General features: G+C 46.0%; 1 protein-coding gene across 4 annotated transcripts in view; it reads left to right on the top strand.

The window, feature by feature from the left end:
* RAD54L2 (RAD54 like 2) overlaps positions 1-12,700 on the top strand; it is a 123,664-nt gene extending 110,964 nt beyond the window's left edge. For 3 of the 4 annotated variants that reach the window (XM_010381604.2, XM_010381612.2, XM_030934447.1), the window contains 5 exons: positions 217-413; positions 5,121-5,320; positions 6,718-6,807; positions 9,461-9,553; positions 11,510-12,700. In XM_010381604.2, coding sequence (XP_010379906.1) covers positions 217-413; positions 5,121-5,320; positions 6,718-6,807; positions 9,461-9,553; positions 11,510-12,504 — 1,575 coding nt within the window. In that variant the 3' untranslated portion in view covers positions 12,505-12,700. The remainder of the gene's footprint in view (positions 1-216; positions 414-5,120; positions 5,321-6,717; positions 6,808-9,460; positions 9,554-11,509) is intronic. The other variant, XM_030934554.1, reaches the window with a different exon arrangement.
* The last annotated feature ends 387 nt before the right edge of the window (positions 12,701-13,087 follow it).

Raw genomic sequence — 13,087 nt, 5'->3', positions numbered from 1 at the left:
TTTTGATAGGGAAGGCAGGCTTTGATGTCTAAAGCTGGTACTAGGTTAGAGCTATAAATTACACTCTTGACAGAAAGACAGTAAACCAGCCTGTGTATTTATGAGCAGTCTCTTCACTAGTGCTGGAGACAGCCAGCTCTTTTCTTGGTCTTAAAGTAAGGCTCATTATCCATCAGCCATGTTGATAACTAAATCAACATCCTCCTGTGTCCCCAGGAGCCTTTCGAGCATGAGTCATTGCTCCTGAACCGAAAGGATCACAAGCTAACCAAGGCTGAGAAAAAAGCAGCAAAGAAAAGCTATGAGGAAGACAAACGCACATCAGTCCCCTATACCCGCCCATCGTATGCGCAGTATTACCCTGCCAGTGATCAGAGCCTGACCAGCATCCCCGCCTTCAGCCAGAGAAACTGGTGAGTTGATGCTTCCTGGAACCCTTGCGATGATGCCCAGGCGGTATGTTGGGTATACCATTATGGCCAGAAAGGGGAGGATCTCCTGCTGGGCCGGGCACAAACACCTTTCAACTTGTTCATATTTTAAACAAAAGCAGAGCCTACAACTTGTTCCTTGACTGCTGTGAATTGACAGGCTCTGCTCTAGGGTAGGTGTGAAAGTAGTTCAGCAGCCCTGGTGTTTTGAATGGTTCTGGTTTTGACTGCCCTAGCTGGAAAAGTGAGCTGCTGGTCCATGACCCAGGAGAGTCCTTCTGGACACCTGGGTAGGAGTCGGGGATAAAACTTCCCAAAAAGAGGCCCAGCCATTCCACACAGGTGCATCTTACCCCTAGCACCTTAGTTCTAGGCCTCACTTAGCAGTGATGTTCAAGGATGAAGGATCTGTTCTCTCGGATTATAGTCAGGGAATTCTGCTGCTCCTAAGGGGATTTCATTCTATGTCTGTGCCATGATCTGGAACCAAAAAATCTCTTTTTTGAGTACAACATCTAGAGTTGTTCAGAATATTAACAGAATAGAAGCCAACTGCTAAGCAGAGAGAGAGGCTCCTTGTAAGATATTACAGAATAGTTATCTAGGTTTAATTTTTTTTTTTTAATTTCAAGAGAGTGCCTCACAGCTCTCACCCTCCACTTACTGATCAGATCTGCTACCTGATTCAGTAGTTTGCATTTTTAATTATTTGATTATCTTGAATTAAAAATAATTATTTGATGGGAATAGATTTAAATTTTCTTTCTTTTTTTGCGACAGGGTGTTACTCTGTTGCCTAGGCTGGAGTGCAGGGGTGCAATCACAGCTCCCTGCAGCCTCGACCTGCTGGGCTCAAGTGATCCTCACACCTCAGCCTCCCAAGTAGCTGGGACTACAGGTGTGCATCACCATGCCTGACTAATTAAAAAAAATTTTTTGGCTGGGCACAGTGGCTCACACCTGTAATCTCAGCACTTTGGGAGGCTGAGGCGGGCAGATCACCTGGGGTCGGGAGTTCAAGATCAGCTTGACCAACACGGAGAAACCCCCATCTCTACTAAAAATACAAAAATTAGCTGGGTGTGGTGCCATGTGCCTGTAATCCCAGCTACTTGGGAGGCTGAGGCAGGAGAATTGCTTGAACCTAGGAGGCAGAGGTTATGGTGAGCCAAGATCGTGCCATTGCACTTTGGCCTGGGCAACAAGAGCGAAACTCTGTCTCAAAAAAAAAAAAAAAAAATTTTTTTTTTTCTTTTAGTCGAGATGAGGTCTCACTGTGTTGCCCAGACTGGTCTTGAACTCCTGGGCTCAAGTGATCTTTCCATATCAGCCTCCCAAAATGTCATAATTACAGGCGTGAGCCACCATGCCCAGCCTAAAATTTTTTTTCCTTATTAAGATTCTCATGTTAAAAACAAACAAGCTGCAGCTCCCAGCATGATTGATGCAGAAGACAGGTGATTTCTGCATTTCCAACTGAGGTACCTGGTTCGTCTCATTGGAACTGGTTCGACAGTGGGTGCAGCCCACAGAGGGTGAGCCAAAGCAGGGCAGGGCATCGCGTCACCTGGGAAGCACAAGGGGTCTGGGGATTTCCCTTTCCTAGCCAAGGGAAGCCGTGACGGACTGTACCTGGAAAATTGGTACACTGCTACCCAAATACTGCGCTTTTCCAATGGTCTTAGCAAATGGCGCATCAGGAGATTATATCCCATGCCTGGCTCAGTGGGTCCCACGCCCACGGAGCCTTGCTCACTGCTGGTACAGCACTCCAAGATCGAACTGCAAGGCGGCAGCCTGGCTTGGGGAAGGGTGTCCACCATTGCTGAGGCTTGAATGGGTAAACAAAGCAGTCTGGAAGCTCCAACTGGGTGGACCCCACCACAGCTCAACCAGGCTTGCCTGCCTCTGTAGATTCCACCTCTGGGGGCAGGGCATAGCTGAATAAAAGGCAGCAGAAACTTCTGCAGACTTAAATGTCCCTGTCAGACAGCTCTGAAGAGAGCAATGGTTCTCCCAGCACAATGTTTGAGCTCTGAGAACGGACAGTCTGCCTCCTCAAGAGGGTCCCTGACCCCCGTGTAGCCTAACTGGGAGACACTTCCCAGTAGGGGCTGACTGACACGTCATACAGCCAGGTGCCCCTTTGAGACGAAGCCTCCAGAGGAAGGTTCAGGCAGCAATATTTGCTGTTCTGCAGCCTCCGCTGGTGATACCGAGGCACACAGGGTCTGGAGTGGACCTCCAGCAAACCCTGACAGACCTGCAGCTGAGGGACCTGACTGTTAGAAGGAAAACTAACAAACAGAAAGGAATAGCATCAACATCAACAAAAAGGTCATCTACACCAAAACCCCATCTGTAGGTCACCAGCATCAAAGACTAAAGGTAGATAAAACCACAAAGATGGGAAGAAACCAGAGCAGAAAAGCTGAAAATTCTAAAAACCAGAGCACCTCTTCTCCTCCAAAGGATCACAGCTCCTTGCCAGCAACAGAACAAAGCTGGACAGAGAATGACTTTGACAAATTGACAGAAGTAGGCTTCTGAAGGTCGGTAATAACAAACTTCTCTGAGGTAAAGGAGGATGTTCAAATGCATTGCAAGGAAGTTGAAAACCTCGAAAAAAGATGAGACAAATGGCTAACTAGAATAAACAGTGTAGAGAAGACCTTAAATGACCTGATGGAGCTGAAAACCATGGCATGAGAACTATGTGACGCATGCACAAGCTTCAGTAGCCGATTTGATCAACTGGAAGAAAGGGTATCAGTGATTGAAGATCAAATGAGTGAAATGAAGCGAGAGAAGTTTAGAGAAAAAGAGTAAAAAGAAACGAACAAAGCCTCCAAGAAATATGGGACTATGTGAAAAGACCAAATCTATGCTTGATTGGTGTACCTGAAAGTGGCAGGGAGAATGGAACCAAATTGGAAAACACTCTTCAGGATATTATCCAGGAGAACTTCCCCAACCTAGCAAGGCAGGCCAACATTCAAATTCAGGAAATATAGAGAACACCATAAAGATACTCTTCGAGAAGAGCAACCCCAAGACACATAATTGTCAGATTCACCAAGGTTGAAAGGAAGGAAAAAATGTTAAGGGCAGCTGGAGAGAAAGGGTGGGTTACCCACAAAGGGAAGCCCGTCAGACTAACGGTGGATCTCTGGGCGGAAACTCCAGTAATTGGAGACCAGCCTTGGCAATATAGTGGGACCCAATCTCAAAAGAGAAAGTCACTCTCTTTCAAAAGTTTCAGACTTTATTTCTGTCATTTCCCAAGATAGTATTGCTCAGGAATGGTCTCTTCTCTTTTCCTCTACCAGCGTCCCCCTCTTCCCCCCGCCCCCCTTTTTTGGGCTTTTCTGTGTAACATCAGGAGTGGACTAAATCTGAGCCCAGTGAGAGAAAAGCCACATGGAGAGAAGATGTGACAAATGGTCCAGGCTGGCTATAAGGAGATGTCAGCTTTGTTTCTGGCTTAGTTCTGGCCCTATGGGGGCACCAGCTTCTCACAGCATTTGATGAGTTCATGATCCTGCTGAGTTTTTTTTTTTTGTCCACATGGGTACATGTGAGGAACACTTCTTACCCAAATTCTTAGTCTTAGCCCCTGCAGGGTATGAGGCTTGGGCTGGGTTTCTGTTACATTGATACCTGACCAGGGCCTCTAACTCCTGCCAAACCATCCTAGGAAGACATTGGGGAAACAGGCCAGATAGCACAGGTCTGGGGCCCATCTGGGAAGTTGGAGGTCCACAGGGACAAGGGGCTGACCAAAGGGGCCTTTAAAAACCTAAGAGCAATGTGATTGAGGAGTCATGCAGACCAGCTCCAACAGCAGAGTGGTATAAAAGTGTTATTTTATGTGCCAATCTTCAGTCAGATGAGGAAGAATGTATCAGTCCAAGGGTTTCCACACCCCGTCCCCCCGGCCCCAGGCCCAAAGACAAAAGATGCAGACTGAAGAAAGCTTGTAGACAGGGACTTTTCAAAAATCTTAAATCAGTAGAAGCCTGGCTTTTGTACATAGTGCTTTGGCAGCTGCTGCTTGTGTTGTTGTCATGACTGGAGGGGCACTTTGAGGGTTGGTCCAGGCTGGAGCTAGGATGAACTCAATGAAAAGTAATGCAGAAGAGAGAGAGAGGTGTCTGTATTACTTATTGAGACTCACGGTTTCAGAGAGAAAGTAAAGATGTTTAAAGTTGGGACAGACTGTTTTTTAGGATCACCTAAACATGTGTCATTACATGGCCCATTTTCCATGGGTGAGTGGGGAAAATTCTGCCCATCTCAACTTAACATACGCTGTGGTCAGGAGAACTTTTCCTGCCTTATTGCATCTTGACAGCTTCCTGACTTCCCTTTAGGGACTAACTCCTAGTGTAGATAGTCCAGGTTCTAGAGGAGCAAATACTGTCTTGCGTGTCCAGAAAATATTATTCCACCAGCATCTGATTATCCTTAGACTTTGACAGATTTTATCCTTCTGCCTCTTTTGCTGCAATTGAGTCCTGCCTTCTAGTCTCCTTTTGAATTAACCACACCCTGCAGATTCTTCTGATCCTTCTCTGAGCAGCAACTGATGGTGTAGAATGGGGCAGCCTAGAGAGGCTCTGTAGCCTTTGGAGAAAGGTAAGAGTTGTTCTGCCAAACTCTTTTAGTGTCCTTGTCTTTCTCTTACAGGCAGCCAACTTTGAAGGGTGATGAAAAACCTGTGGCCAGTGTTCGTCCTGTACAGTCCACCCCCATCCCCATGATGCCCCGGCATGTCCCACTGGGAGGCAGCGTAAGCGCTGCCTCCAGCACAAATCCATCCATGAACTTTCCGATCAACTACTTGCAGCGTGCAGGAGTCCTTGTGCAAAAGGTGGTCACCACGACAGGTGGGAACTCCTAGGTTCTGTGGCAGAGCTGCTGTCCCTTTTAAAATTACTTTGTTCATTTAGGAAGTATCTATTAAACGCCTTTTGTATTTTTGACCTTACTACACTTGGCACTGTTGGTAAAAAATAGGGAAGACAACAGTCCCTGGTCTTGAGGAATTTGGATTCTAGTGAAATATCTTAAGAATAACAACACAGAACTGGGTTTTCTTGGATTTGGTGGGTGAGATAGACTCTGAGTGCTGCATGAATTGTGGAAATGTCGCTGGAACACAGGGTCGGTCTCAGGTTCTTATAGAGCTGTGAATATGCTGAGCCCTGCCTGACTGTAGAGCCATCTGGGTTTAAAAGACAGCTGTCAACCTTTGTACATAATTAGAAGATCTGAATTGTCACTTGCCTCTACCTTTGCGAGTCTGATGTAAATTGAGCATGGTGGGCCAGTCAGCAGTGGTGGGAGGTAGCCAACCCATCCACTCTTGTTTTGTAATTCAGTATGATTAGTATGGAAAACATTTTGTGATCCTATTTTTTATCTTGTTATTTAGAAATATTTGTAATATATAAATTATTATTATTATTTTTTTTGAAGATGGAGTCTTGCTCTGTTGCTCAGACTGGAGTGCATGATCTTGGCTCACTGCACTCCCAGGCTCAAGCGATTCTTCTGCCTCAGCTTCCCGAGTTGCTGGGATTTTACAGGCATGCATCACCATGCCAGTGAACTTTTTTGTATTTTGGTAGAGATGGGGTTTCACCATATTGCCCAGGGTGGTTTCAAACTCCTGAGCTCAGGCAGTTCACCCGCCGTGGCCTCTCAAAGTGCTGTGATTACAGGTGTGAGCCACTGCACCCGGCCAATATATACATTTTAATGAAAAGATCTTAACTGATTTTTCTAAGTAAAAAATTTGAAACAAGTGAAAAAGAGAGCCCCTTGTAATCCTATTATCTACTAATTCTTGAAAATACTGTTTCCCAGGTGTGGGTAATGCCAGCAAGGAAGAAGATTAGGCCATTTTTGGAGCCTAAAGTGATGTGGAGCAGATACGTGCAAATAGTTTAGGGAGGAGGAAAAAAATACATAGAAACAACCATCTGAACTAAAACATTTTTCACACCAGAAACTATGAATTTCTATTTAAATCAAGGGAAATTGATTACAAAGATAATCAGCTCAAATTTCTGGCGAGGTTCCTGTTTTCATAGTATTCTTTGTTTAGACAATTGTGAAAGATCCTGCTTGCTTTACCTTCCTTGGTTTTGGACCTATGCCCCACTGAGAGGCTGTAGGGAAACCAGTGAAGAACTGGGGTAGATGTAGGACTTTGCAGTTTTCCCCCCTTCCTTCAGTCAGGCCCCGTGCAATCTAAATTTAAGATCTGTGTTTTTCCTAGATATTGTTATTCCTGGACTGAACAGCTCCACAGATGTACAGGCAAGAATTAATGCTGGTGAGAGCATCCACATCATCCGTGGGACAAAAGGTAAGAGCTTGACCAAGGACCTGTCCCCTGCCTTTGGTTGAATGTGCTGGGCTGGGAAGAAGAATAAATATGTGTGACTTGAGCTAGACAGGGCATAGGAATCATCCCATTAGGATGTCACATTTGGGAACTGAATGAGAAAATAGCATTTGTAGGAGCTTAGGGGAGTTGAGTTGAGCCCATAGGATATTAGTCAGTGGTTTAAAAGAAGGAAATTAGGTTCCCTACATTTCTCTTATCTTGCTGTCTTTTTTTTTGTTTGTTTTTTTTTTGAGACGGAGTCTCGCTCTGTTGCCAGGCTGGAGTGCAGTGGCACGATCTTGGCTCACTGCAACCTCCACCTCCCAGGTTCAAGCGATTCTTCAGCCTCAGCCTCCCAAGTAGCTGGGACTACAGGCACGTGCCACCACGCCCAGCTAATTTTTGTACTTTTTTTTTTTTTTTTTTTTTTTTGAGACGGAGTCTCGCTCTCGCCCGGGCTGGTGTGCAGTGGCCGGATCTCAGCTCACTGCAAGCTCTGCCTCCCGGGTTTACGCCATTCTCCTGCCTCAGCCTCCGGAGTAGCTGGGACTACAGGTGCCCGCCACCTTGCCCGGCTAGTTTTTTGTATTTTTTAGTAGAGACGGGGTTTCACCGTGTTAGCCAGGATGGTCTCGATCTCCTGACCTTGTGATCCGCCCGTCTCGGCCTCCCAAAGTGCTGGGATTACAGGCTTGAGCCACCGCGCCCGGCCTTTTTTTTTTTAAGTAGAGATGGGGTTTCATTATGTTGGCCAGGATGGTCTGGATTTCTTGACCTCATGATCCGCCCACCTTGGCTTCCCAAAGTGCCGGGATTACAGGCGTGAGCCACCATACCCGGCCCTTACTGTCATTTTTATGAGAATCTTGGGATGGGACAAGTAGACACAAGGAGACCAAAATTGGAGGGAAAGAGTGGTGGAATGGGTTATAAGCCTACATATATTTACCCACTTGCTTGGAGCAGGGTGGGAGTCCCCTGATAGGAAATGTATTATGTGGATGAATTACACATGGGTTGCATGATAGAATTTTTGCATGTGGTAATTTGAAAAGTCCACATCTGCCTCTGTCTTCCTTACAGAGGGGCATGAGATTGGTGGAATAAAAAAGCTGGGCTAAACAGTGTTGAGACACAATCTAAGCCTGTTTTTCCCCCTCTTTTCTGCACCCACATCTTCTAACCAAGCCTGTTTTACATATTAGCCTTTAAGCCCCATGATTGTGTGAGCCTCTTTAAGACTTTTTGTTCAGTAAAGAGATTTTGCCCTAGCTTCTATTGGATTAGAATACCTTTGAGGTTAGGGAAAAAGTGCCATGAAATACCCGGACTCACAGAAAACACCATTCCCAGCCTCCTTACTGGATTCTTCCTAGTCTAGATCCCAGCCCCCTTTACTGCTCTCTTCCTAGTGTATAGCAGGAGTCACCAAACTCTATGCCCCATGGGCCAAATCTAGCCTGCTACCTGTTATAATATCTGCAAGATAAGAATGGGTTTTACATTTTCAATTGGTTGAAAAAAAAATCAAAAGAGTAATATTTTGTGACATGTGAAATTACATGAATTTCACATTTCTGTGTCCATAAAGATTTATTGGAGAAGTCATGCCAAGCTGTTTTTGTGTTACAGCAACAGAATTGAGGAGTTACAACAGAGACTTTATGGCTTATAAAGCTCTTATAAAAACTATCGGGCTCTTGTTTTTGTTTTGTTTTGTTTTGTTTTTTGAGACGGAGTCTCGCTCTGTCATCAAGGCTGGAGTGCAGTGGCGTGATCTCAGCTCACTGCAAGCTCTGCCTCCCAGGTTCATGCCATTCTCCTGCCTCAACCTTCCAAGTAGCTGGGACTACAGGCACCCACCACCACGCCCAGCTAATTTTTTGTATTTTTAGTAGAGACCAGGTTTCACCATGTTAGCCAGGATGGTCTCAATCTCCTGACCTCGTGATCCTCCTGCCTCGGCCTCCCAAAGTGCTGGGATTACAGCCGTGAGCCACCATGCCTGGCCCAAAAACTATCTGGCTCTTATAAAAAAGTTTGCCAACTCCTGGCCTAAAGGCAGCACTGACATTCAAGGAGGTTGATCAAATGACATACCCAAGGCTGAAGAGAAGATAGATTAGTGCCTTGTGGGAATAGAATGCAGGTCTTTCTTGAATTATTCCTACTAGGGGAGAGAGGATATTGAAGCAATAAGGTTCCTTCCTTCCAGATCAAGAGGAGGACCTGGGCCAGAGTGCCTGGGAACATAGGATGCCAACTTACTCTCTTTTGTAGTACCTTATTTATTTCTCCATTGCATTGAACCCTTCCTGATAGTTTGTGGTGTAAGTCTCTGTCTCCCTCTCTAGAGACTAAGCTCCATGAGACAGGGCCTTTTTCTGCCTTCTGCATTCTAGTGTCTAGAACAGTGCCTGGCACATGGTAGTCATGTAATCAATGTTTGTGAAATAAATGAATAATTATGAGTCCATAGCTCAGTCACCCCACTCCTTATTTCAGGGATCTTGGGAGATGGTATAGCTAATTGCATAGCTATTTACAAGCCCATGGTGCATAGCCTGGAGTTTCCCAGGATTGGCTGTATTAAATGTCTGCTTCTAACTGTCTTCCTCATATCTATTCTTAGGGACATACATCCGTACCAGTGATGGACGGATCTTTGCTGTCCGGGCAACTGGCAAACCAAAGGTTCCTGAAGATGGTCGGATGGCTGCCTCAGGTGTGATGGCTTTTACTTTCCATTTTACTTTTCAAACATTCGTTTGCTTTGTTTTGGTTAGGTATTAACTTATTATGTGAACAGATAATATGTACGTGGTTCACAATTCAGAATGTACACAAAGAGGTAAAGTGAAAAGTAAGTTTTTTTTTTTTTTTTTTTTTTTGAGATGGAGTTTCGCTCTGTTGCCCAGGCTGGAGTGCAATGGTGCAATCTTGGCTCACTGCAACCTCCACCTCCCATGTTCAAGTGATTCTCCCGCCGCAGCCTCCTGAGTAGCTGCGATTACAGGAGCGTGCCACCACGCCCAGCTAATTTTTGTATTTTTAGTAGAGGTGGGATTTCCCCATGTTAATCAGGCTGGTCTCGAACTCCTGACCCCGTGATCCGCCTGCCTCGGCCTCTCAAAGTGCTGGGATTACAGGCGTGAGCCACCATGCCGGGCCATAAGTTTTTCCTCCACCATGGTCGCAGCCATCCATTGCTCCTCCTTATTTTATTTTATTTTATATTTTGAGACAGAGTCTTGCTCTGTCACCCAGGCTGGAGTGCAGTAGTGCAATCTCAGCTCACTGCAGCCTCCACCTCCCGGATTCAAACGATTCTTCTGACTCAGCCTCCCGATTAGCTGGAATTACAAGTGCGTGCCACCACACCCAGCTAATTTTTGCATGTTTCGTAGAGATGGGGTTTCACCATGTTGTCCAGGCTGGTCTCTAACTCCTGACCTCAAGTGATCCACCCACCTCGGCCTTCCAAATTGCTGGTGTCAAGGTGTGAGCCACCTTGCCCAGCCAACTTTCTTTGTATTTTTAAAACAAATGCTAACATACCATAAAATACTATTTACTCCTTTTTTCACTCACCAGTAATAGTTTATTCCTTATCATTTCTTCTAGATATGTCTCCTTGAAGGTTCGCACAGGATGAGCTATAACACAATGTATTAACTAGTTCCCTATCAACATACATTTTGATTATTATACTCCACCATCACTGACAGTGCTTTTTCAGAGGTGGTTATATCTATAGGATATGTTCCTTAAAGTGGGATTGCCAGGTCAAAGGGTATATGTGTGGCACATGAACAGTGTTAAGAACTCTTGCCAAGTTCCCCTCAGTGGGAGTGGTTCTCATTGAATCCTCCCATCCCAAGCTAGAATTCTAGAGGGCTAGAATGCTCTTATTCCCTGCTTTGTATTATGGAAATTTCAAATTTTCATACATACAGAAAAGTTGAAAAATAGCACTATGAGCACACATATATCCTGCACCTAGATTTAATGATTGTTGGTTTTCATAAACCTTCTTTCTCTCCCTCCCTTTCTATTAGTTGAGTCATTTGTAAGTTGAAGATATCATGTCATGTTTTTCATCATGTCATTTTATCTCTAAGTACTTCAACATACATCTGTTAAGATTAAAGATATTCTGTTCCTAGCCACAATATCATTATTACACTAAAGAAAGCTAACAGTTCCATAAAATTACCTAGTATTCCAAAATTGAGATTTCCTATTTGTCCCAGTTGTCTTTCATAGCTATGGATTTTGTTTTGTTTTCAAATCAGAATGAAGTGCTTTTTAGCTTGATTTTCCTCTTTCTCCCACACTGATCACTGACTGTCTCTTACTGCCAGAAAAAGTTTGACTAGTTTTAAGAATGATCTCTTAGTGTTTCATATCCCTTATCTCATAGGATTCACTTTGGTATACTTTTACAGTTTGGGGAACTGGGGTGCAGAAAAGTTACATGTCTTGTCATAGATAGACTTATTTCTGGGGTCAAAGAATTTCTTTGTGACTGGAAAAGGTTGACTGGGTGATGTTGTTTAGATGTCAAACTATTATAATTTTGGGGACTACAGGATAGGATTTTCTTTAATGGAGTTTTCTCCTCTACCCTTCTTCTCTCCCTGGCCACTCTGGTTCTCAGTTACCTACATTTTGTCCCCAGGTTCCCAGGGACCTTCTTGTGAGTCCACAAGCAACGGCAGACACAGTGCCTCATCACCCAAAGCCCCCGATCCTGAGGGGCTGGCCAGGCCCGTCTCTCCTGACAGCCCAGAGATCATCAGTGAGCTTCAGCAGTATGCAGATGTGGCTGCTGCCCGGGAATCCCATCAGAGCTCCCCAGGCGCCAATGCCGCCCTGCCTGGCCCCCCGGCCCAACTTATGGACAGCAGTGCTGTTCCTGGGACAGCTCTCGGAACTGAGCCTCGACTAGGGGGTCATTGCCTCAATAGTTCTCTCTTGGTGACTGCCCAGCCCTGTGGTGATAGGCACCCAGTGCTGGACTTAAGGGGCCACAAGCGAAAGTTGGCCACACCACCTGCTGCCCAGGAGTCATCCCGCCGGCGGTCCAGGAAGGGTCATCTGCCAGTCCCCGTGCAGCCGTATGAACACGGGTATCCAGTCTCTGGCGGGTTTGCCATGCCACCCGTCTCCTTAAACCATAACCTCACCACCCCCTTCACCTCCCAGGCTGGGGAGAACTCCCTGTTTATGGGCAGTACCCCCTCCTACTACCAGCTGTCCAATTTGCTGGCAGATGCCCGCCTGGTGTTTCCAGTGACTACTGACCCTCTGGTGCCAGCAGGCCCCGTCAGTTCCTCTTCCACGGCTACCTCAGTCACTGCCAGCAACCCCTCCTTCATGCTCAACCCTTCTGTGCCAGGGATACTACCCAGCTATTCACTCCCATTCTCACAGCCACTCCTGTCCGAGCCGAGGATGTTTGCGCCTTTTCCTTCCCCTGTCTTGCCCAGCAACCTTTCGCGGGGCATGTCTATCTATCCAGGCTACATGTCCCCACATGCAGGCTACCCAGCTGGTGGCCTTCTACGGTCCCAGGTGCCTCCATTTGACTCTCATGAGGTCGCCGAGGTGGGGTTCAGCTCCAATGATGATGAGGATAAGGATGATGACGTGATAGAGGTCACTGGGAAATAGCTGGGGAGCCCCTCCCCACCTCACTTGGGGCCCCCAGCAGGTTGCCCACCAAGCTGGAAGGCAGTGATTTAGACTTTTTGAGAATAGGACACTTGGCAGGAGGGAAAAGGAAGAGGACAAAGGAGGGTGGTTGGCCAAAGTGGCAGAGCTCTGTTGCTGTTTAACAAAAGAGGCAAAAAAAAAAAAAAAAAAAAAAGGTCCAACAGAGCAGCAATAGTGGGAAATCAGGGACCCAAAACAGGGATGGAGGGGCAGTGCAGCCTCTTTTCCTTCCTGCCTTGCTTATGCTGTCTGCTTGCTTGCTCGCCCATCTGAGTGTAGAAGCGCACATCCCATTTCTGTTTTTGGGAACATTCTCTCCCAAGAGAGCTGCCTTACTAGGTGACTTAGCTTGGCCTGGGGAGGGGATTGAAGGGAGGGAGAATGAGTGAGAGAAGGAGGGTGGGTAGCGGGAGCAGACTGTGATCCCATGTGAAGTGGGGTCTTTTTAGGGGTTGGGAAGGAAGCTGACCAGGTATGTGTGTTTATGAGTGTGTGGGTGTATGTTTATGTATGTATGTATGTATATGTATGGAACAGAGCA

This window comes from Rhinopithecus roxellana, chromosome 1 (genome assembly GCF_007565055.1).
Source record: "Rhinopithecus roxellana isolate Shanxi Qingling chromosome 1, ASM756505v1, whole genome shotgun sequence".
In the NCBI taxonomy this organism is placed as follows: domain Eukaryota; kingdom Metazoa; phylum Chordata; class Mammalia; order Primates; family Cercopithecidae; genus Rhinopithecus; species Rhinopithecus roxellana.
This window is presented reverse-complemented; position numbering and strand designations above follow the sequence as displayed.